General features: G+C 44.9%; 3 protein-coding genes across 4 annotated transcripts in view; 2 read left to right on the top strand and 1 right to left on the bottom strand.

Annotated features, from left to right (window-relative positions):
- Positions 1-2316, top strand: part of LOC135809697 (uncharacterized) — a 44454-nt gene extending 42138 nt beyond the window's left edge. For both annotated transcript variants that reach the window (XM_065323110.1, XM_065323112.1), the window contains one exon: positions 1842-2316. In XM_065323110.1, coding sequence (XP_065179182.1) covers positions 1842-1900 — 59 coding nt within the window. In that variant the 3' untranslated portion in view covers positions 1901-2316. The remainder of the gene's footprint in view (positions 1-1841) is intronic.
- Positions 2317-4153: 1837 nt separating this feature from the next.
- LOC135809696 (ras-related protein Ral-B-like) lies at positions 4154-5931 on the bottom strand. Its single transcript, XM_065323109.1, has one exon. The coding sequence runs from the start codon at positions 5607-5609 to the stop codon at positions 4479-4481; it is 1131 nt and encodes a 376-aa protein (XP_065179181.1). The 5' UTR covers positions 5610-5931; the 3' UTR covers positions 4154-4478.
- A 13838-nt stretch (positions 5932-19769) lies between these two features.
- The window catches only part of LOC135809695 (uncharacterized), a 93648-nt gene continuing 89135 nt past the window's right edge, over positions 19770-24282 (top strand). The window contains exon 1 of the mRNA XM_065323108.1: positions 19770-19981. Coding sequence (XP_065179180.1) covers positions 19885-19981 — 97 coding nt within the window. The 5' untranslated portion in view covers positions 19770-19884. The remainder of the gene's footprint in view (positions 19982-24282) is intronic.

Here is a 24282-nt window from a genome sequence, read left to right as displayed (position 1 = left end):
GTAAGAACTGTGCAACACCTCCAAACGCGCCTGGACTGCAACATTTTTGCCGGGTATTCTCGCCAACTGTCCAAAATTGCAGGCAGCAATTCCTGGCTCTTTTCCTTAGCCACCAGAGACGCATGGCTCTGAAGGCTATTGAAAGACGCTAGGATTATTTGGCATGGACGTATGGACTCTGTGCTGGCTGAGTGATCAAGTGAAGAGAGAGAGAACTCCTTGGTTTTGCATTGAAACGCGAAATCACGACGATTCTCCTTCGCAGAATGGACGCGCGGCGCGCGCGCACTGTTGTGCTGGTACACGAGAGACTGGCCTGCTTCTGACTAGTCGAGCCATGTGCCACTCACCAGCTCGTCGCATGGCTTCCTGCACCCGGTTGCATGGAGAGTACAATTCCACAAGTAGGTCGTATACGCGTACTTCACACACACAGCCTTGTGAAGTAACTAAAGTTACTTGTGGTACAAACACAAAAAGATAAAAAAACGCGCCAAGTTTCGCTTGTCGGAGGTAGTACATGAATGAAATATACACAAATGTCGATTCAACTTGTCTTGTTGATTGCAGTATGCAGAAATCTGTTGATGTTTGTCTTGCGAAAATGAGAAGGGACGCATGGATGCAATTAAGTTATGTGCAACTGTCCACTACTGTAACTGGATACTGTTCAGTCAGAATGAGCCCTGTGTTCCTTCTTCTTTTTAACCCTTTGTGATCCCATCGATCGATATCGATCGATTGGTATACATTTATTGTTATTATTATGAAATGACCCAAAGGCAATGTGCCTATACAGTGGCACTAAAAAAATTATACATGATTGTATCTCTGGCGTTCCTTAACCGATTTTCTACATACATGTAAACGTAAGCAACACAGAAGACAGATAAAGGTTATCCGAATGATGTCATTGGGTGAGTTACCGAAGTAGTGGATATTCTAACGGGGCGAAGTATACAGCGTGAGTCAGCGGATCTTCTAATGCGTGCATTAGTCCGTGATTTCGCCAAAGCCTCTCAATTGGTGATCTAATCGCAACCCTCTATAGTTTCGACGAGGCCTTTTGTACCCATGATTACTCTTCAAGCCGCACACAGCGGTGACAAGAGCCCGAACTGTGTGTATGTGTGCAGAAGAAGTATGTGCAAAAGTTGTCACTGTTTTGGCAATGTAGCACCATATGCCCCATAGTACGCTGTGTATTGATTGTTTCACTATATAGTTGGCGCTACTACATTTGTAGTACTTTCTTAGGTGCTATTATGTCGCTGCTCTGACCGCCAAAATGCCAAGTATAAGGACTTGTTTGCTGCGGCCCTTATCACCACTGTAATAGACTTGAAGAGTATATATAATGGTAGGAAAGGCTACTTGTGTTAGTTTGCTTCCCTCCAGGCAAAAATCCCTTCTCAATTTTACAATTTAAAAGAATTACCAAAATGTTACATGTTATCTGTAATTTGTGTTAAACACTCACAGTTATAAGCAAGATGTTGTGTAGTCAGAAGGTGCAACAACTAGCACAATACTGACTGATGTGATACAGTCAGACCTCGCTCAACAGCACACATCCGTTTGCCACAAAAACATCCGGATAGGCGAGGGAACCGGATAGCCGAACACTGGTTATGTTGGATGCATCACGTATGCTGTAAATCTGTAACCAGCTATTTTCTTCCAGATGGCGAGGGATCCGGATAAAAAAGGACCGGATAAACGAGATATGACTCTACTGACATTCAATGACCTGATCTATTTTCATTCGGCTCAGTGTTTGAGTTTCTTTCTCTTAGAACTGCATATTCCTATTGCTGTGCTTGTGTCATGCTCACCTGCAGCACCCGTCGCTCATTCTCAGAGAGGCCGCAATCGCCACAAGAAACCAGGAACAGACTGAGGAGACTGATTGTGCACTAGTTCGAGAGATGCTTTCCCCGCAGAGTTGTCCAATTACAGACAATTTCTGTTTGTTGGGGATGAGCTTGATTCGCCAATACCTACCTTGAGAACTTTGATCATGCTATCTATTCAGCTGGGAACCATCAACCTTATTATGCCATTTTTGAATGTTCGAATTCGAGACGTCCTGGATCCTTTATTACCCACACCAGCACACACACACACACACACACACACACACACACACACACACACACACACACACACACACACACACACACACACACACACACACATGCACACACACACACACGCACACACATGTCTGTGCAGACTTATTGGAGTATTTTCATCCTGCAAAGTATTCTGAAGTATGGCAAAGAAGAGTTTTTATGACTGTGGGACTGACAAGGGGAACTACAGTAAAACCTGTAACTAAAGACCACCGTGACTAGCGACCAGCCTGGTACTACCGACCACTTCGCCAGGCACGGACGGTCTCACATTCAAAATGCACTGTGACTAGCGACTACCTGCTGAACGCGACCAGCGACCGCCTCTTCTTGCCCCAAAGACGATTACTGACCCGTAACTAGCGACCGCGATGTACGAAATCAAATGTTGCTCGAAGCTCCTTCCTGAAAATTTGCTGATTTTCCATGGTCCTGAAAGGACTCTTTCGATACTACAGCTGAACAAATGAACACAGGTCATTTTGACTGTGGAATCGGTGTGGACTACACTACACCTGTCCAAATTTCAAGCTCTGTCAAGAATAAACACGATAGGAAACGTCTTGGAGAGCGCATCGAAAGCGCTCTCTAATCGATGTTACTACTTGGAGGAGAAACGAAGACAGAGCGGCTCTGACACCCCAGTCATACAGACAAATCGACGATGGCATCAAGGAATCCAGAAACAAAGCAGCACCGCAAGGTCCTGATGCTGAAGGATCGCGTTCAAGCAATCGAGAAGTTACAACACGGACAGTCGGTACGATTGATCACATGAACAAATTTGAAGCCCAGCGTAAAACTTGACGAAACTTCTACAGGGAACGTTTGACTCCTGGTTTCAGAAGTAGCAGCTGAATTTGATGTCTGCAAAAAGTAGTCTTCTCCCTCTGTCTCTCTCCGTCTGTCTCTCTCTCTCTCTCTCTCTCCAAGTGTTGTTTGACCTGAAATAAGAATGGCATTGCGCAAGTCCTGGGAAATCGTATTAGCTGCATTTTGACATACATATCATATACGGGATCCATATATGATCGCGCAGTGCAAACCTCTAACTAAAGACCACCTGCCACTAAAGACCGCTTTTACTGGCACCAAGGGGTGGTCGTTAGTTACAGGTTTTACTGTAGTTCAGGTTGCAGGGTGCCTAAAGTACATGGAATTGAAGCCGGTTTGAAATAATTATGTGTGATCTCAATAATAATAATGTGCTGGGCAGGTTTAGTTCTGGCCAGAAAAATCCGACCTCGTGAATACAGCCGCGCCGTGCTGAAGTCTGCAGAGTGGTGTGTGTGGTGCAGGGCCATGTAGCCAGCCCTTGGTGCTGTATTGTTCATGAGGTCAGGTTTCTCTGGCTAGGACTGTAATTATACTAGCCACCAGCTGCTTCAGAGGGATTACCATTGTCCAAAGTGAAACAATTGATCCAACATTCAATGCATACTGAACACTCAGCTGATTCCTTCCCCCTCCCCCCGGCAGCAATCTTTATACCCAGTCATTCATCTCCTTTGCATTTCCACTGCCATCCACGTGTTAAAGTGGTAGCCCATATTCTGCTTTGGCAACGTTGAAATTATTGCTTCATCCTTGCAAAATGTGCTGGAGATTAAGTTTGCTGGTATCGATCACCAATGTCGAAACACAATCCGATCAATGGCCGTCACTGAGCGCTAACCAAAAATAAGTACATTGCACCTCTTTTTTTAATGTAAACATAAATGGAGTGGGGGGGGGGGGGGGGGAGGATGAGGCAAGATCAGCTTAATTTAAGAGTGGGCTACGTCAATTTTGGGGCAAAGTAATTCTCAAATAGATTTCCCATTATGCACGTCAGCTTGGGTGTGAAATGATTACTCAAATTCACCAGTAGAATCTCAAGCATGTTCCAATCAAAAGAGAGGATCAGAACATGGCATTGTCTCTGAGGTCACGACAGTATAAAAGCATAACGTGTGAGCTTCATATAGAGAATCAAAAATGCTCACTGTCGTCCAAGGTCAGGGTATCTGGTGTGTGTGTGTGTGTGTGTGTGTGTGTGTGTGTGTGTGTGTGTGTGTGTGTGTGTGTGTGTGTGTGTGTGTGTGTGTGTGTGTGTACTCTCGTCTTCGTCTCGCTCAACGAGAAACACGTGACCTACATGGCAGTGTATACCAGGACCAGGTGTGTGTGTGTGTGTGTGTGTACATGTGTGTGTGCATATGTGTGTGGTGCGTGTGTGCGTTTGTGGTGTGTGTGTGTGTGTGTGTGCGTGTGTGTGTGTGTGTGTGTGTGTGTGTGTGTGTGTGTGTGTGTGTGTGTGTGTGTGTGTGTGTGTGTGTGTGTGTGTGTGTGAAGAGGAGGGGGCTATAGTGCCGAATGTAGCATAGATGCGTCTTGACCAGAAGGCAAGTTATCGGTGGTCGCGGCCTTTGACCGGTCACGCGCCCGCTTCCGCTTCCCGAACGCTTTCCCCAGACTGGCGCGTAGTCCACCTCGCTTCATAGGAGGTGAACCCTCACTTGGTGAGGATGCTTCTTCTGATGGAGACTTGCTGTTGCTACGAGTGGTCTTGGTTGGTCTTGGCAGGGTACTGGTTCTCTCATCTGGTGATGCTACCAATACATCCGGCGGCTGTGTGGAGCGACTCGACTTCTTCTTCACTCGCACAGAAGTGCCATTCCGTGTTGGCTGCAAGAATGACGTCACTCTCTTCATGAACGTTTTCCCTTCTTCCTCGTCTTCCTTCTCCACCTTGCGCTGGTACAACCGTGCCAGTCTGCGCATTATGCTATCGACACCTAGGCCAGATCTGGCTGAAACCTCAATGTACTCCGCTATACCATACTCATCAGCTAGCTGCCATGCCTCACTCGATGATACCTGGCGAGGACTCGCGCTAGCGCTCGGATATAATTCGTCGTCCATGCGATCATCCAGGTCCCCGCAGTCCTCCTCATCTGCTTGGTTACCGACCAGCACCACTCTTCTTGCTCTGCCGACCTCCTCTCGCTTGATCTCTCTGTTTGCAGAGGCCAGGAAGATCTCTTCCAACAGTACAGCGGCCCGTCGAAGCGTCGAGCTCTTCTGCACGCTGAACACAACCACGAATGAATTACCCATCCGAATTGCCCGCTCCCGTAAGCATTCCACCTCTTCTGACGGATCTCCGTTCGTGTCGAGTATCTGCACGGTTTCCTCCATCCCCCGCAGGTTGGTTCTGTAATCATGCATTTCCTCCATAGTCGGTTCATAGTCCGCTGAGAAGTAGTCGCCTATTAGGCGCGAAATGATAGCAGTTTTTCCCACCTCCACATCGCCCAGGAAAACCACTTTCTGCAACCGAGGTGTGCTGCCGCGGCGCAGACTGCTCAAGCTTCGTTTGAATTGACCGACCGATGGTAAGCGCGAAGGACGTTTGCCGCGACGTCCCTTCTCAACAGCATCTCCTCTCGCACGAGCTCTTTCCTGCTCCAAGGCAGCCGATGTGGTAGCCATTCTTCACGTTCTCATTGATCAGCTCCAGGATAAAGGCAGTACAGGGAGAGAGGGATGGAGGGCTCTAGAAATATCGTAATGTCTTTGAAATTCCGAGTTGGAAATGAATCCCGGACTTCAATCTCTCCCAGTCAAACTGGTATTGGAAAGGTTCGTGTCAACAGAGAGAGAGAGAGAGAGAGATAGCACTAGTAGTAGTGGGCTTCAGCTGCGTTTACCCCTCGGCTGCGCGGCCCAGGACTGAGAACTGCCCTGAGGGAGTCCTAGGCTCAACAAAACCAACACACAGCAGCTGTCGAGTACAGTATTCACCATCACCGAGATGGTTTCGCAGGCCCCTTCGATAGCCTGGAGAGATACCATGTATCTGTCCAGCCAGGGTCTTGTGGATGACCACGCTGTGCAGGGCGCGCGTGCACAGACTCACACACATGTGCATGTATCATTGTATGCGCGCCGCAAAATCGGTGGTGTCACACTGCCAACCCAAACTTTCCATAGCTAATAATTGTTTTACACGATGATTATCATGGATAGGTATGTAACTTATTGTAACTTATTGTAAGGAGTGAAAGTACACTGTAGAGTCTGGTGTAGATCTACTAGGCTGTAGTGTAGTAATGAAGGGTTACAGTGTAAATCTGGAGTATGTCCCCATCGTATTCAGTATATCGCGCTTCTAGCAATACTAATACCGGTACATAATTGTAGTTCACCTCAAACCGGCAGCGAAGACAGAGACCGTTGGAGACTAAACGTCCCCCTGGTACATAATCCGCTCGTATAAACATTGTAGACTTGCAGCAACACATCACATGACTGTTATGATTATAGACATGAACAAAATACCAACTTGTCTTGTCTTGAGAAGCACAATCCAGTCATGACACATGTACATGATTTTATGCTGACAGGACTGCATTAATTTTAGCTACCTGTACAATGTACAATGTAGCTGTAGCTAGCTGTAGCTAGCTGTAGCTGTAGCCACTACTACTTTAGTCTAGTGTGTAGGCTGGAGTGTTGGCAATCATGGGAGCAACGCACAGATACAGCATGTTGTGGTGTATACTGGCAGGCCGTGCGGTACTCTGACTGTCTGGAAGATGCCAACACTAACCTGGACTGGTTATCGTCAAGCAGTACTGCATTTACAGCTGAACGCTCCGAGGCAAGCTTGTTGCCTCTGAAAGAATTGGAAATTCCTGAACCCCAGATTCCAGAGGTCAGTAATTTTGTAATTCCGTGCAGATCATTAAATTAATCGCGATTGATCTGATTCACATGCTGAGTGCTACATGTACCGCACAAGTAACATTCTCGCCGTGCTATAGTTATTAGAATTCAAGGAAGGATTAGCCAGGTTGCTTACTATTTATCTGGAGAACACGTTGACACCATTTCATACATCTTTCAAAAAGTAAGAAGTCACTTTCAGCGATCAATGTGTAGGCTGGATCATGGAAGCTTTGAAGCGATGCTCACTCTCAGACGTCTAGAACTAATTACTTAGAAGGTACTTGTCTTTGTAGTGAGTGTGGTGACTGTGGTCCACTGGTCACAGCTGTGCACGTCCATCATAATTCATACATGCACTACCGGTATAATGACGTAATCCTTGGGATGTTCGTGTTTGTTTTTTTTTGTTTTTTTCAGTGGATATTGAAAAGGCAGTGTGGAGCAGCGGTACAGCTCAGTACAGCTCTTTAGTAACTACAGTCGTCCCTCTCTAATCCGGCACTTTATAATCCAGCACCCTCGATAAACCGGCACAATTTTCAGTAGCCAAATGTCCTCTTCATGCACATTGCAGCAGTAGATCAGATTTGTTAATCCAGCACCCTCCCTAATCCAGCAGATTTTCGTGGCACAAATGGTGCCGGATTATAGAGGGACCACTGTATCATCTTTGCAGAGGCTTTAGCTCTTTCATCTTTGAAGAGGCTTTAGCTCTTTCATCTTTGCAGAGGCTTTAGCTCTTTCATCTTTGCAGAGGCTTTAGCTCTTTCATTGCGGGCTTGGAACATGAACATTAGGCCGGGCTGTGTGCTCCAGGGTTTCATGCACTGAGTAGGGTGTGAAAATTCAGAAAGGCATGTCCGCGGGTCTGCCCTACGAGTAGTTCGGCGAACAAGCCAAAGTACATGAGTGTATGTACGAAACAGTTCTGTCCACAGATTGACTGTATGTACGATCAGGACTGTAGATAACGAAATCATGTAAAGTAACGTCGTTGTTTGTACTAGTACATGCAAGCTTCACGAGGCGGACCGACATGCATTTTTGCAGTGCATGCTTACAGCTGCGAGAGTGTAACCTGGTGATAACGGAATCCTAGTTTGTCACTCTTATTATGAGAGACTACCGCTAAGAGTCATACCGCAGACGACAGTTTTGACAGGAAAGTGAGATTACTTGTGCAGTCCTGGCCACTAGTCCTGGCCACTAGTCCTGGCCACTAGTCCTGGCCACTAGTCCTGGCCACTAGTCCTGGCCACTAGTCCTGGCCACTAGTCCTGGCCACTAGTCCTGGCCACTAGTCCTGGCCACTATGAATTGATTCAGGCCTACTACAGGTACGTGTATGCTCGCAAATCCCACATGTAACTCACTTCATCACATGATTGTTAAACCGCAATGTCTGATACTAGTACTCGTGTAGTCTACATGTATAACGTTTAGTTAAAGTTACCCTTCGGAGTTCGGAGCGAGGACTTCAGCATTGGCCCAATCTACGTCGTTGGGCTGGTATATGACCTTGCCCTGTCGGTAATTCTGATATGTTTTCTCAAAGGAGTAAGGCGCCTTTGATTCCTGTGAACTCAATGCTACAATACCCTACACTACAGTTTGATTGGTAATTTAGTACTTACCTGTCCGAAAACTGTCTAAACATGACACTCTACATGTTGTACATACAGTCGACCTACCCTTATAACGATATTTGCGTCCGACCAAGAAATATTGTTATAAGGGTAATATTGTTATAAGGGTAACTGGTTCATTCATACACATACTGTACATGTACGTCATAATGCATGAATTTCGTTCATTTTTTACACTCTTCATAGAGTCAAAAACTTATGTACATGCACAATATGTACATGGCAAGGTGCCCACTGGTGCCCCAATTGCATTTTGTCATGTCCCAGCGACTTATCAAGTGAAGCTTGCCCTACCTTGACAGTGGACTGTGCATATTCCTCGCAGGATATTGTTATAAAAATGGAAAATGTCGATTGGTCAGCCCAATTTATATTGTTATAGGGGTAATATCGTTATAGCAATATTGTTATAGAGGTAAGGCATTGTATACAAAAGTCAATGGAGTGATTTGGTTTGGCAGAAAAATATCGTTATAAGGGTAATATCGTTATAAGGGTAATATCGTTATAGGGGTTATCGTTATAAGGGTAGGTCGACTGTACAGGCAACTTCGCTTATAACGACATTCGGCGGGGCATCAAAAAAGTGTCCTTATTCGCGAAGTGTCGTTATACCCGAAGTCTCATTATGACTGTATTTAAAATACAGTTGGAAGGGACTTTGCTCTGGGCATGGAAATTCTGTCGTTATTCGCGAATTGTCGATATCCGCAGTTGTTATTAGCGAAGTTGACTGTAACTACACATTCATTGGAACTGAAGGAGTGAAGCAAATACAATGATTATGTACATGATAGGCTATTGATAGCATAACTAATTGCAATTTCAAATTTGGACTTCACGGAGAATTTCAAAGTTTTTAGGAAATTAGAGGCCACATGCCACGTACTGCTCTTTTCTCTCCGTTGAAGACACCACTGCAGCTGTACTTATGGTTGATAAATATGGTGGTGAAGACACACCTGGCAATATGGCGGTAAACACACGCCTGCCCACACACGCTCTCTAAGCTGCAAAGTTCTGGCACAGAGCTCTCCTTCTCACCAACACCACCATCAGTTCGCGCCTGGCGCCTAGTCGATGCATGGTTGGCGTGTGGTTGATCCAACATAGCAGGCTGGCACATCAAGTAGTGCATGGCACATAGAAGATGACACAGCAGCGACATAGCTCGATTGCGACGTACGTTTCGTCCCCGCTGGACTCATCAGGCAATCTTCTTCTTGGATGTCTTCAACTTCATTCTCCCGAATAATAATTATCGCAGCAAATAACTAGCATTACCCGCCCATGCCTACAGAGTGTACAAGTACATATTAAACAGTTACAATACTGGTAATTGCACTCACTCCGCAGACAGAACTATTTCGTCCTTTGTTTGTTTTCTTGTTTTTTTGTTTTTTGGTCAGTGGCATTTTAGCTGTACAAGTTGTTAGTTACATGTACCATGTACCATGTACTTCGAGTACATGGTACATGGTACATGGTACATGGTACATGATACATGGTACATGGTACATGGTACATGGTACATGGTACATGGTACATGGTACATGGTATTTTGGCCTTTGTGGACTCATCAGTTCAATTCTGTTTCAGAATTTCGGACACAATTTCGCGCTCATTATAAGCGGCATATATTTGCCTGCACAAGTCGCTTCACTAGTATATGAATCAATGATCATTTCCACTGTTAGGAGATCCCCCCGATAGGCTATGCCTTTGGGAAATCCTTTAAATAATAAATATCAAATAATTATCAAATCAATGCTTTTGCACCTCTAATGTACAGAACCCACTGGCACGTGTATTTGGAAAATGTGAGTTGCACATGTATTCCGAACCATTCATGCACCATCCACCTTGACATTGTCGATGAATTGTTTTCCAAAATGACTTTGGAGTAAATAATTTATGACATTGTTGTGAGCGCCTACACACTACTATACACAGACCTGTTTTCCAGTGAACTACATTCTGATCGTGTACGAGTGCTACATGATTGTAGTACAGAACTTACTTTGCAGCTTAGAGAGCGTGTGTGGGCAGGCGTGTGTTTACCGCCATATTGCCGGGTATGTCTTTACCACCATATTTATCAACCATAAGTACAGCTGCAGTGGTGTCTTCAACTTCATTCTCCCGAGTCAATCTCCGTATGAAGACATCCAAGAAGAAGATTGCCTGGTGAGTCCAGCGGTGACGAAACGACGACATGTACATGTACATGTATGTCGTTGCTGTGTCATCTTCTATGTGCCATGACGTAATGCGCTATTTGATGTACCAGCCTGCTATGTCGGATACCGCCAACCATGCATCGACGAGGCGCCAGGCGCGAACTGATGGTGGTGGTGGTGAGAAGGAGAGCTCTGTGCCAGAACTTACTTTGCAGCTTAGAGAACGTGTGTGGGCAGGCGTGTGTTTACCGCCATATTGCCGGGTGTGTCTTTACCACCATATTTATCAACGATAATAATTATTATTATTGGAATGGGGACTAGATGTACTTGAAACTAATCTTTTATGGACAAATGAAAGTGAAAGAAGGGGAAAAGGAGCGAAACAAAAAAGGTGATTATACTATATCTATTCAGTGGGGGGCAAGCTATAGCTACAAAGACACCTAATTGCACAGTAAGCATTTCATGTATGTCGACATGTACATGAATGTGTATAATGTTGTACGATTATCGCAAGGCACACAACGAAAGGGAAAGCGAGGATTCGTTCAGAACTGTTTTCTTGTTAATTAATTATTATTATTATTGACTCAGATGGAGAGCCAAGGTTTAATTTATACAAAAGAGAAAGACCAAGGAACTGCATGAGCTGATTGTTTAGTAACTGGTGGTGTTAGTGGACAGTATAGCGTAACTTGTAGTTCCTTCGTCTTTCTCTTTTTATATAAATGATTTAGAAAGGAAAAGGACATATGGATACGAGTTAAGAGTAACTCTCCATCACTGTAACATGATACTATAATTATACCGTCAGAAAGTGCAATAAAGCTAGGTGTCAGGACGTCGAATGTCTCAGTACTCTGTCAGTTTTGTGCCTAGTTATTGCACTTTCTGACTGTATAGTATCATGTTGCAAAAATTTCAAAACATACGACATTATTTCGTTCGCTAATCTCCGCTACTCGTCGCCTCACCTGGCTTCAGAAGATGTTACGAGAGATAGGAGAGTCTCCAGCAGGCAGCGCATCCATCTTCAGGAAGTGGAAAGAGCAAACGGCATGGTCCTTGGTTGAGGTAAATGCTGAACGTTTGATTTTTCCCAACCAAGATTTCAGTACTTGGTTCGTCACGATTTTCGCTTGCCAGCTAACGTCTCCGCACTCCAGCTTTCCCCTGTCGGTGTCACGTCCCAGTACACAACGGAGAGGACTACTAATAAACAGTTCACGGCACTAACAGCATTGAACACAGTACTTCTTTCACTTCGTGAATACAAGAAGACAACTGAAAATGACACAATTCTGCAGTGATCGACCTTCTCTCTCACGGAGCTAAGCAGAATGTGCGCCATCACCTGTAGTCGCCATGGAAACGGGATCGGGAAATCGGCGATATGGCAAGTTTTCCTTGCCGTACGCAAGCGAGAGATATACCATCGGAACCGATATCCAATTGTCTTTCATCTGAGCCCTACTTGAAAAATCGATGCACTTCCCCTTTAAGGGGGCACATCACCCAAAAATTCGATGAAAAATCGAATTTGTAAATTCATATTGAGTGCTACGTCAGCTGAAAGAGCATGAATAGCTGCAAATTCTCTGAAAACTGTGTCCCTATCTGACCAGCCGTTCAAGAGTTATGGCCGAAAATGTGCCCTTGCAAGGAAAGATTTTTTTGTTGCATGCTGTCATTTGTTGGCAGCACTGTATTTGAATGTGAGCAGACCGTGCGCAACTTGTGACTTATCCACGGCTGTATGGCCAGCGCTCTGGGGCCGCTAGACGTGCCGCCCCATAATAATTGCAAAAGTACAGAACTATACAGAGTTGTACACAGGGCCTAACATGCATATTCGCCTACTTGTATTTTGTTTTCAAACAGTTTTGAGCCTCTTGTACGGGCAAAATAACACATTTGTGAAGCATCAACACTATTACATAATGTAATTGATTATATTACCGTATTATCTCTAATATAAGCACGGTCCCTTGATATAAGCACGGTCCCTTGATATAAGCACGGTCCCTTGATCTCTTTAGTTCCGTATTTCCACTGATGATTGGAACATGAAAATCGATTTTGGAAACACACAAAACCAAACCTTGAACAAATTGTCATGTTGCGTGGTGATGTCTGCGGCATTCATACTTTTCATTGCTATTATTTAACTTTTATCTCCACGTAGATTATTTGTATAAGCACGGTCCTTTATTTTTTTCAATGTACCTCCGCCCCGTGCTATTAATGGAGACGTTCCTTTATTGGAGACTGTTCCATTATTATTTCATCCTCATTTCAGAGGCATGTTGCCATGCCAAATTCATGTCAAACACACATATTTCAGGGTTTTTCGCCGGTACAGACAATGAATTTACACAGTGTGCTTATATTGGAGACTGAGCACTTTATTTTTTGAATGCCGCCCCAAGGTGTTCTATTATTGGAGACGTGCTATTATTGGAGACTGTGCTTATATTAGAGATAATACGGTATGTAATTGTGATGATAATGAATGATAATTATAGTAATGAGTATACAGACTCAGTAAGGTAGTAGTAGTAGTAGTAGTAGTAGTAGTAGTAGTAGTAGTAGTAGTAGTAGTAGTAGTAGTAGTAGTAGTAGTAGTAGTAGTAGTAGTAGTAGTAGTAGTAGTAGTAGTAGTAGTAGTAGTAGTAGTAGTAGTAGTAGTAGTAGTAGTAGTAGTAGTAGTAGTAGTAGTAGTAGTAGTAGTAGTAGTAGTAGTAGTAGTAGTAGTAGTAGTAGTAGTAGTAGTAGTAGAAGTAGTAGTACTAAGCGCTCTGCAAATTTTGTTCATGAATGTCGTGTACTGTCGCGTGTTTAAATGACTTGCTCAGTTTGCAAAAGATCTCCAGTTATGTTTTTTTTAGTTTTAGTTTTTTAGTTTTGTTTTGTTTTTCTATTACGAATGCCCTCTTCAGTGTAATGCCTGTTTCGTGCTTTGGAGTTGGAGTTACAATTGTGTTCTTTTCTTGTTTTCTCGCTACCTTCTCTGATTATTGATTTTGAATTGCCTTCATCATTGTTTTGCTTTGAATCTCTTTTTCGTTTTTGTTCCTTTTCCATATTTATAACTTCGGGTTCTTTCAAATAAAGATTTTGAGTAGTAGAAGTAGTAGTAGTAGTAGTAGTAGTAGTAGTAGTAGTAGTAGTAGTAGTAGTAGTAGTAGTAGTAGTAGTAGTAGTAGTAGTAGTAGTAGTAGTAGTAGTAGTAGTAGTAGTAGTAGTAGTAGTAGTAGTAGTAGTAGTAGTAGTAGTAGTAGTAGTAGTAGTAGTAGTAGTAGTAGTAGTAGTAGTAGTAGTAGTAGTAGTAGTAGTAGTAGTAGTAGTAGTAGTAGTAGCTTCGGGTTCTTTCAAATAAAGATTTTGAGTAGTAGAAGTAGTAGTAGTAGTAGTAGTAGTAGTAGTAGTAGTAGTAGTAGTAGTAGTAGTAGTAGTAGTAGTAGTAGTAGTAGTAGTAGTAGTAGTAGTAGTAGTAGTAGTAGTAGTAGTAGTAGTAGTAGTAGTAGTAGTAGTAGTAGTAGTAGTAGTAGCTTTGTGAATGACTGCCGTGTGCTCTCTAGGGCATAGTTTTTCTTTGTCATCATCTCGTATAATGTCAAAATGTGATCTAAAGTTTGTTTTCCGGTGTCCTGAAGTTTTTTCTTCTGTATGAATCTCGGTTTCATTTCTGGCGGTGTTCAAGCAGTTCTGGTTTGGATGTTTTCTTTCCTTTTCTTTCCCTTTTTTCATGTATAAACATTGCTGTTGCCATTAATATTTGTTATCTTTCTATTTTGTTACAATTTTGCTGTTCGCCTTTTGAATTCATTGCCCTCCTTGCATTCACATCTTCATTGCTTTGTGCTTTCAATAAAAACACATTTCAGTAGTAGTAGTAGTAGTAGTAGTAGTAGTAGTAGTAGTAGTAGTAGTAGTAGTAGTAGTAGTAGTAGTAGTAGTAACAAGGCCTCTTTTACGGGCAAATGACGCATATGCGTAAACCAAAAGCAACAAGAACCTCAATAAACAATGTCCAACAAAAGAATCTGCACACTGCAAAAAAAGGACACAAGGTAAAACTCAAGTCCAATAGATCGCGTATGGTACGTATGTGTGAACAAACCAAAAGCCAATTGAGTGGTGAATGTGGAATGTGTAAGTTGAAAACTCGAGTCTGATAAATAGCCTATTGGGGGTATACATGTATGTGTAAAAACATCATAAACCAATAGGGTGGTGGATGTATAATTTGTCTGCGTGTGAATGCTTATTTCGATCTGTCCGATAAACAAAACAAAACAAACTATTATAAAAGTAGAACCAAAAAAACAAAAAAAAAACAAAGACATGCTCAAAAACAGATATGTCCGTTACGTCACAACATCCGTTTAGGATCGGCCACACAGCCCCATGCCACTACCGGAGCAGCCTGCACTCCGTGACAAACGAATTGCCACGGCGTACGCCCCGAGCTCCCCGGCATCCACGCAGACAGGTTACGGCCCAGCGGAGGAGGCAGAAGGCAATCTTGGCACGAAGATGGTGCATGACGACAGAGTACTGTAGGTCAGAGTGCTTCTCCACCACGCGCTGAACAAGCCGCTTCAGGAACATTCCACACTCTGCCCCAGCCATGCCATTCGTAGCAAACACCAACGGAGTGAAGGCACCTCGCTCGACGTCCGTGATCCTCTGGCAGTATTTTCGCTTCTTCTCCAACTCGTTGGTGCGCAGTTGGCCAAGGGCTTCCGAACGCGACAGCAGGGACGCTTTAGGGTGGGTGACCCTGACATCAAAGAAAGCGTCCTGCTGCCTTGTCCAGAAACCCCCGGCCCTGATGTCCAAACGAGCTTCAGCGCTGCGATTGGCGGTCCGGCCGGCGAGCACCTCGCCATCGAGAGGGAGCAGTCTAGGCTCGACCTCCACGTCTGGCACGACATCGCCAAGGACAGCCGCCAGGGTGTCCCGGATTTCGTCATGACGTGCCATCGGGTACCCCCCATGTGGACACGTCATCGAGTGGTGTAGGGTGGTGTCCGCTCCACAAGCGCATTTGCACGGGACATCCAGTGGCAGGTACCCATAGCGTATGCACACCGCATCTCGAAAGTCGGACTTGTCGGACTTGTTTAGGATTGTCCGGTGCGCAGTAAGCGGGGCACACGTCAGCCATGACGACACGCCCTTCTCACCGGCGATATCTGTGAGGCATTTCTGAGGCGGTGGCAGATCGGGATACAACGCCGCGACTAGTGCCTTCTGCGACTTCTCCTTGTCCTTGCGACGTGAGACCGCTCGCTTGCGGGACTCGGTAACGGCTGCGACCGACGGGTTATCACGAACCGGCTGGGTGGTGTGGACCCCAGGTTCTGGCCGGGTCACAGGTCCAGGAGGATCACGAACGGACGCAGCAGAAGACGCAGCAGAAGCAGAAGCAACCGACAATGGTGGTCATGTACCAAATGTAATACATGACGTAGTATAGTAGTCAAGCACCTACAAAATACTTTGCAGGATAATATTTAAATTGCCTAGCATGCCTACAAATCCGCAGAGCATGCCAATGTTAAATAGGCCAACATATGAATACCGAAGGCGGTTACATGGACAGAAGGCGACATTGGTCGAGAAAAGATGGGCCTATTCTCTTCCTCAAGTAAGACGCTCTGCAACCACGGAGGCACGTGATTGACCACCTCAGCAAAACAAATGCAATTTTGCAGCGTAGCTGTGCCATCACAACAGCGTACTGGAGGTCACTATGCTTGTTAACCACCAGCTGAACAATGTTCTTCAATGCACGAGAGCACTCCGTGCCACATACGCCGTTTGTCGAAAATACGAGCGGAGTGAATGACCCAGTAGTAGTAGTAGTAGTAGTAGTAGTAGTAGTAGTAGTAGTAGTAGTAGTAGTAGTAGTAGTAGTAGTAGTAGTAGTAGTAGTAGTAGTAGTAGTAGTAGTACTACTACTACTACTACTACTACTACTACTACTACTACTACTACTACTACTACTACTACTACTGGGTCATTCACTCCGCTCGTATTGGGTTGTCTTTTTGCTTTGACTCTTACTTCATGGTGTTGTGAATAAAACCGTTCTCAAGTAGTAGTAGTAGTAGTAGTAGTAATAGTAGTAGTAGTAGTAGTAGTAGTAGTAGTAGTAGTAGTAGTAGTAGTAGTAGTAGTAGTATTCTTTTATTTTCCATCGGAAGCCTCAACAGTGATGAACACAACTCTTAAGAGGGCCGATAACAGAGTAGAGGGGTGTGGGGTGAGAAAAAATAATAATAAAAGATATTTAAACTGAACTAAACTGATACTTGGAACAATAAAGCAGCAGTAAGCAGTAAGCAGTAAACACAGGTATACAATACAAGGTCACAGCTAGCCCTTTCCCAAAGGTGCTCTTTTAATTCGCACTTTTTGTAGTGCTTTTCGCGTCCCTCAAAATATGCTGAAAAAGTGCTCTTTTTTCAGTCAAAACAGACAAAAAGTGCTCTTTTTTCAGTGAAGCATAGCCATGATACATGTTCAGATATGAACCCAAGCTGAGAAATGAAGACGCACTCTTCCAGTTATGGGTACACGAAAGGCAAAACAGGAAGTAAAGTTCAAAAAACCCACTTTTTACCCGGGTACCGGGTACAAGCTTCACCAACTTGTTGCCCCCCCCCCCCCCCAAAAAGCAGCGTGCCAAGGCCCATCGAGCACTCGGCAACTGTGTGCATGAGCAAACAGGTTATAGGCTAATATAGCACTTTTTCAGCTAAAAAAGCTCAAAAAGGGTGATATTCACAAAAAACGCAATAAAGAGCGAAAGAAACGGGCTTTTCCAAAAAGGGCCAAAAAAGGCGAAAAAAGGGCGAGCACCTTTGGGAAAGGGCTCTAGTCACAGCAGGTTCACTGGATGCTTGCCTCGGCCACCACTACTACTAGCACTGCAGGGGATTCAGGCACGGCAGGAGCAAACATGCTCCTTGAGCCCCGCAGGCACATGGCACCACAACGAACCAGGGCACACCCAAGCCAAGGCGGCAGTGCAGCAAGGAGATACTAGTAACCTGCGCATGGCTCCTAGCTCTTCTCAGCCAGGAGAGAGGCGATCCTTGAGAAAAGCGCATTGGCATGCTTGGCATGCTTGCCATAGCCACCAGAGGCAGAAAGCACAACCTACAGTCGTATAGCACATTTGCATATACGAATGTACCTGTACAATATTATACATGTACATGTATATGCTCCGATCAGAATGATATACTGTACTCTTGCAGAGGCCTCTCTTGAATAGTGCCATACATGTACATGTACATGTATATCTCAAATAGTGCCCCTGACCATGCTGACCCTGTCTCTAAACTTACTAAAGGCCAGTAAGGGCCAGTGAAAAAAATAAAGCCCTGAGGAATCTCTTGAATAGTGCCCCCCCCCGCGTGCTTGTACCTGTGCAATTATTGCAATTATTTGGTGTTCTTTCACTAATGTTCTTTTCCATGTCATTGCACTGGTGGTACAGGTATCAGGATCAAAATCACAGTTCTTGTTGCCGTTTCTGTTGAGTCGTGATAGTTTACATGAACGACGTCACGTTAGGCTCTGTTTTTCTTTGCCTTCTTTTATGCTGAAAGGCCACTCACAACAGGAGCAAACGTCATTGATCCAAAAATGAAATTGCTACACGCTTCCGGTAGTATGAATAAGAAGCTCTGCCGTCAAGAAAGCAGGTTATCCGCCAGCAGAGTAAAAGAGATGAAATCCTGCAGCCCTGATGCGACATTGCTCTGAGCTCTGTCTGCTTCTACAAAATGAGCTGAACAATGTTATACCAATGGCTATAATACTGAATGCACCAGGCCTTTCCACTCAGCACCACCTGGACGAGGTCTCTATGATGGCCCAAGATCGAGCAGCTTGGAGAGGGTTTACTCACGCGGCATAGCGCGCGTGCGAGTGCGGGCGATCTCTAGCTGAGGAACAGCAGCGGAACCATGGCATGTGTTTCACAGAAATATTTATTATACTTTAATAACTATTATTGTGTCAATGCATATTGTATGCGATCCGTCACATAATTATCTTTACCATTATTATAATATTAAATCGGATGGTGAGCCTATTAAATTATTGTGAAAAGAAGAAGGACAAAATGTTACGAGTTATGACTAACTTACGACTTATGACTAACTTATGCAGTCGCACTCGCTGACTGCATAAGATCTGGTTACGTTGGTGGACAGTTAGGCATAACGCGTAACATTTTGTCCTCCTTCTTTTCACAATATTATTATAATAGTAAGAAGAAAGTAAGTAAGTTCCTTGGTAATGGTGTAGGTAGCCATGGACCCATGACACAGCATGACATAAGCCATGATAAGGAACTGACCAACAATGCATACCACCACATGAAACTCACTTTGCAGTGCAAGTAGAGACCTCTGACTTGCTTTACGCAAACTGAACTCTACGACCTAGATAGGAACGACTACATGAGCCATAATTATGTACAAGCAGTACGTACTTTCCTCGCATAGTTCCACTTTGCTGTCCTCAGCATCGTTCCCATTCCCAGTATGTACATAGACAATCAATCCCTTTGTTTAGTCACCATTATGGAAGTCTTCGCGTACCGCTGGAGTTCTGGACCACTGCATAGAGGTTTCCAGGCCTTGTGCGACCTTTGTTACTGGCCAAGCTCAGGACGTACGTGCTCGGGCAATACCGGGCTATAGTATACCTGGCATTGATCTGGTGATCTCGCCTCTTGCCTCATACCTGAGTTAAGTGCCCCACTTTCCGATACTCGAACGTGATCTGACCTGCACAATACACCATTACTCGTGCTCCAAGGAAACGGACATCACACCGCTGCTTCTGCATCGCGCCTGCATGCACGTAACGTTTCTTAAGTGGGTTAACTGAAATTGGCTGAACATGTTGTTTGGTATACCACTTCAGAGGTCCTTGGAATCTCCCCGTTGAATCGCCAGCGAAACTCTGCACTTGCAGGCTCCTACCAGCTCCCCAACAATGTTAGTAACGTTGGAGCAAAGCTTGGGGATACTGCGGGCATATCCGGAATCGATCTTGCTTTGATCTTCCAAACAGTCCTCCATTCCAAGGAGAAGGAGCTGATTTTCTGCTCCTCCGCGTCGTTTGTATCCATTGGTCTGCTTGAGTCGTGCATTGTGCACGCAATAAGCAGCAGCCATGGGACTGGAACGCTTGTTGCTTAGCTTGACTGTGCTAACAACACTATGGCTGACACGCGAGGTGGCTAGCCAGACGATCAACCTTTGCCCACTCGGTAAGAAACGGCCTTGATTGCTTCTTGTCTGTTTCCTTGCCATGAAAAGGACAGCATGTTAGAACTATAATTATGACCTTCGGTATGTGGGCTCAGTTGACCATAAGTCGCTCTCTTTTATTTAATTGAAAGGCTGCCCGGCAAATACATGCAACATGTGACAGTTGTGAAGCGGAGCCCGAAAACTATGCCTGCAATTGAATTCACAGTCAAAGTTTACTTATCACCTCGCTGAACATTTGTTTTGGAGCCCAACGGACTAAGAACAAGCAGTACAATGTGTAGTAGTGCACGGTATGTGCTTGTTTCCGCGCAGGTTGTTTATTCAACCGATATTTAACCCGACCCCTGCGCAATAGGGTGGTATCACGCCTTGCCTGTGGCACACGGCACCTTGAAAAGTCTTACGAAAGGAGGACTCTCATTTGTGGAACTGGTAAACCTATACAATCCCGACTTACCCGATGGACTTTGGTATTCTGCTCTTGGGTGTACCCTGATTCACGACAAAGGTTATACATGTATATACCGGTATGTTGCTGGTGTAGTAATATAGTGTGTCTTCCAGTATCTTCTTCAGTACATGTGTGGGATACCACTATGTTGCTATAGAGTGTAAGCGAGTTCCGATCCATCTTGTTGCACGGAATATGTGGCTCGATCAAAAATATTCCTATGGAAATGGTGTGCAATGGAAATGGTGTATCATGGCATTGGTGTACATGTACTATAAAAATGACGCTGATTAAAGTTGCAGGTGACTAAAGGTTCCAGATGACTCTAAAGTTATACTTATAGGTTCAAGTCCTGCTTGGATGCGGAAGGATTTTTCGAGCTGTGCGTTTTCGGTCTTCGACCACCTTGGTGGGTTTGATCTCCTCACCTCCCGCCGGCACCGCTTTTAATAGGAGCTGCATCTGCGCTTTGATTCTTGAAGTTAGTTGAAGGGTGGTAGCGTTCTACGGATGCGGAACAGTCGGCCTCTAGCGGAGTCTCACGCGAACCGTGAATTTTTTTAAAGTTGCGGGGCCCGCAATGATGCCTAGAAGACTGCACTGAATGCGGAAACATCGAAGCATCCGTAATCACCATACATTTTCCGTCCATGACTACTAGTTTTGTAACATTGTGGCAGCCCTGGCGATGTAGCCCGAGCACGGATGGTGGAAAGCGATCGTCTTGTGTTTTGCCCAACACAATGGTGGAGGGCCGCCTAAAAGCTACAATGTACATTGGAGAGCACGCAAATGCTGGCCTAACCAACCGGTTATCCACTTTCCTGAGTCATAAAATACTGAATCAGGGTGTGGCTGTATCTCTTGAAACTCGTTCAGTCAATCGAAATCACGACTCGCTTCCACCAGTTATATACAATGTCATGTAATGTTATGTAGATGCAATTATTCGTACAGTGAGCAGGGCGGTACTGAGAAGGGATGATGGTATGAAGTTTCATTTTTCAACTATGCTACTGCTAGGGCTTTGCATGCGTGCGCGCGTTCACCTGTGTGTGGGTGTGTGTGTGTGTGTGTGTGTGTGTGTGTGTGTGTGTGTGTGTGTGTGTGTGTGTGTGTGTGTGGGTGTGTGTGTGTGTGTTACTGTAGCTGTCAGGTTGTTGTTACAACGTATACAGTACAGCAGTCATCCATTCTGCTCCATTGTTTCATCTGTTTTGCCAGTTCTGCTAGCTGATTCTCTTTATTTGCCACTGCCCCTCATAGTGCTCATGCTTGGGTGGAGGGCGGCGTGACCCGTTTAGGGTAGCTGTATCATAGTAGTAGTAGTAGTGTGTGTGTGTATGTATGTGTGTGTGTGTGTGTGTGTGTGTGTGTGTGTGTGTGTGTGTGTGTGTGTGTGTGTGTGTGTGTGTGTCGCTGTGTGTGTTTTCGTGTTTGATAGGGGGGGGGGGCTATTAGAGGGTGTCAGTACCAGTACAGACTCAGTAGACAGTGCTGTTATCTCCCAGGCCGGATCATCAGTCGTGTCCTGTTGGGGGTGCACTCCTGGCAGAGTGGTTAGTTCCGGTTCCTTGTGCCAGAGACGCAGCGCATGCAGCTCCGGATCCGGCACAAAATTACAAATCCAGGAACCTTCGAAAAAAGAAGAGAGAAGGTTCTCCCTTCACACTCGTGTAAGAAGGCCAATGCCAATGGCCTGCGGGAACCGAAGTAAAGGAAACGTGTTTTTTAATGTTTTGGCTTTTAAATCCACATTACCAAGGGGAATCAATGACAATGTTTCTGAGTCGATCGCTTTCGTCCCTTCTCCTCACTGCGGGTGCATTATGTATATTATAATATACAGTCGTGTACATACATGAAATACAGTCCTGGGAAATGGAGGTTTTTAGACATGGCGTTCCTGTGGGCCGGATGGAACACAAAACTAAAGCACACGTAGAAGACGTGTTCCGCCCGATGCTGCGATAGAGGGTTTATGGTAAAATGGAGCTGCTGCAACGTTCATTGTAAATCTGTTCATCCCGTCTGGCCAGGCACTTTACGAAACCAAGATTGAAGGAGGAGAACAGAGCTACTAGTAGATCTACTACCGGTAGTTCTAGAAGTCCTGTGCTACGAAACGACCTACAACATGTCATATAGTCGAACACTTTTGTTGCCTTCTAGTAAGGGGCCGTCCGTAAATAATATCGATATTTTTTTAGAGACGATATTGGTGCTTCTCTCCCTTGACCCACCCCCCCCCCCCCCCTCCCCCCAGAAGACGCACATGTACATCTAGATCATGGAATGTGCTGCGCTGATGAGTTCAAAAAGAACGAAACAGCGTGCTGTCCGCAGATTGAGTAGATCATGGAATCAATATTTTTGGAAACTCTTGTGGAGTTCGTCCGTGTTTGTTCGCACTGCCTCTACGTCTTGAAAAAGGTCTCCTGCAGGCATCGTTCGGCCGATTTCCACAATCAATAGCTCATTCTTTTGCTCTTGAAATTCGCCATGGGCGTACAGCTTCCAATTTTTGATTTTGTTCTTGTGTCGCGAGTTTTAGCTCCGCGAACGGAAGCTGGTTTCACATTTCTTATAGCCATTTAGACGTCCGCGTGCAGGGATCGGCGAAACTTCAGATATTTACATCGATATTAATTTTTTTCTGATGCTCGAAAAGACGCACATCGCTCAAACCCCCTCCCCCCCCCCCCCCCAAACGCACCAATATCGTCTCTAAAAAAACATCGATATTTACGGACGGCCCCTAAGTTAGTTCTACTAGTAGTTGTCCTCCTTCTGGCAAACTGTGTTGTGATTTGCCCGAGAGGTTTTGTTTGAACAAGAATACCCTGCGACAGTGTGCAAGGACCTCAAACCGACCGCGCAATAAACAGACTCGATGATCAGTAGTAGTGGACACTCTGCCGAGCAAGCCACTCAATACCAGCGTCAGCTCATGATCAGCGGAGCCGCTGGAGGGTTGTCGAAAGCTGCGTCTCCAATCAGAACACATTATTTTGATGACAACAAAAGAATGGAATGCATGCCTAGATCTACATGCACGTACGTACTTTTTGCTTCAAGATAATGACATTTTGAGAGGTTGCTAGTTTTGGTTAGCATGTCCGTTGACTTTTACAACAGGAAAAAGTAAAACAAAGTAGGGCATAAAGGCTAAAGTCGTAAAGATCTGCATGATGGAAAAGAAGCGAGATAAAAGAGGGAATGTGTGATGATGCCGCAACGGACATTTCCTGGTCCGCTCACATCGGATCAACGGATGTCCAGCAGTATGTAGTCTGTAGTCTGTACTGTAGTTCCACAAACACTATTGCGAAGTAGTGGATCTCAGTGGGAAGGATCGCGAGGTTTCAACAAATAATATAAAATATAATAAATGAATTGTTACTTCAAGGTTGCCGGAGGCCGCTGCCAGTCCAAGTCCGAGTCAAGCATCTAGACTAGAGTCTAGACCTGCAATGAGCACATTCGTGCGTCAGCGACTGTGTAGATCTACCAGAGAGTCGTGAAACCCCTTTTACGACTCCCTGCCGCGTAGATCTACCATCTTTGATGATCTTCTGTCAGTGTTGCTGCAGAGTGCAGTGCCTGTGCAGATCGGTTACGGGTTAGTTCACTGAGAGAGAGAGCATGTGCGATTTAGGAAACAAGACTTTAGTTAGGATGTCCTAGTAGTTCCTCGTGTTGCCGAATGTCAAGCACTTCGGTAAGTGTCGTTTTAGGTTTCCTAAAAACTTAACTTGATGCTGTCCGGTGTCGTTTGAAAAGGAGCTAACAGAGATTATTACTTTTGAGTCTTGACTCATTGATGATTTGTGTGGTTGCTCCAAG

Source organism: Sycon ciliatum, chromosome 2 (assembly GCF_964019385.1).
Source record: "Sycon ciliatum chromosome 2, ocSycCili1.1, whole genome shotgun sequence".
In the NCBI taxonomy this organism is placed as follows: Eukaryota; Metazoa; Porifera; class Calcarea; order Leucosolenida; family Sycettidae; genus Sycon; species Sycon ciliatum.
The sequence above is the reverse complement of the archived record's forward strand: the minus strand, read 5'-3'. Positions and strand labels throughout refer to the sequence as shown.

Coding starts and splice junctions, on each gene's coding strand:
- LOC135809696 (XM_065323109.1), bottom strand. CDS start 5,609: ATGGCTACCACATCGGCTGCCTTGGAGCAGGAAAGAGCTCGTGCGAGA.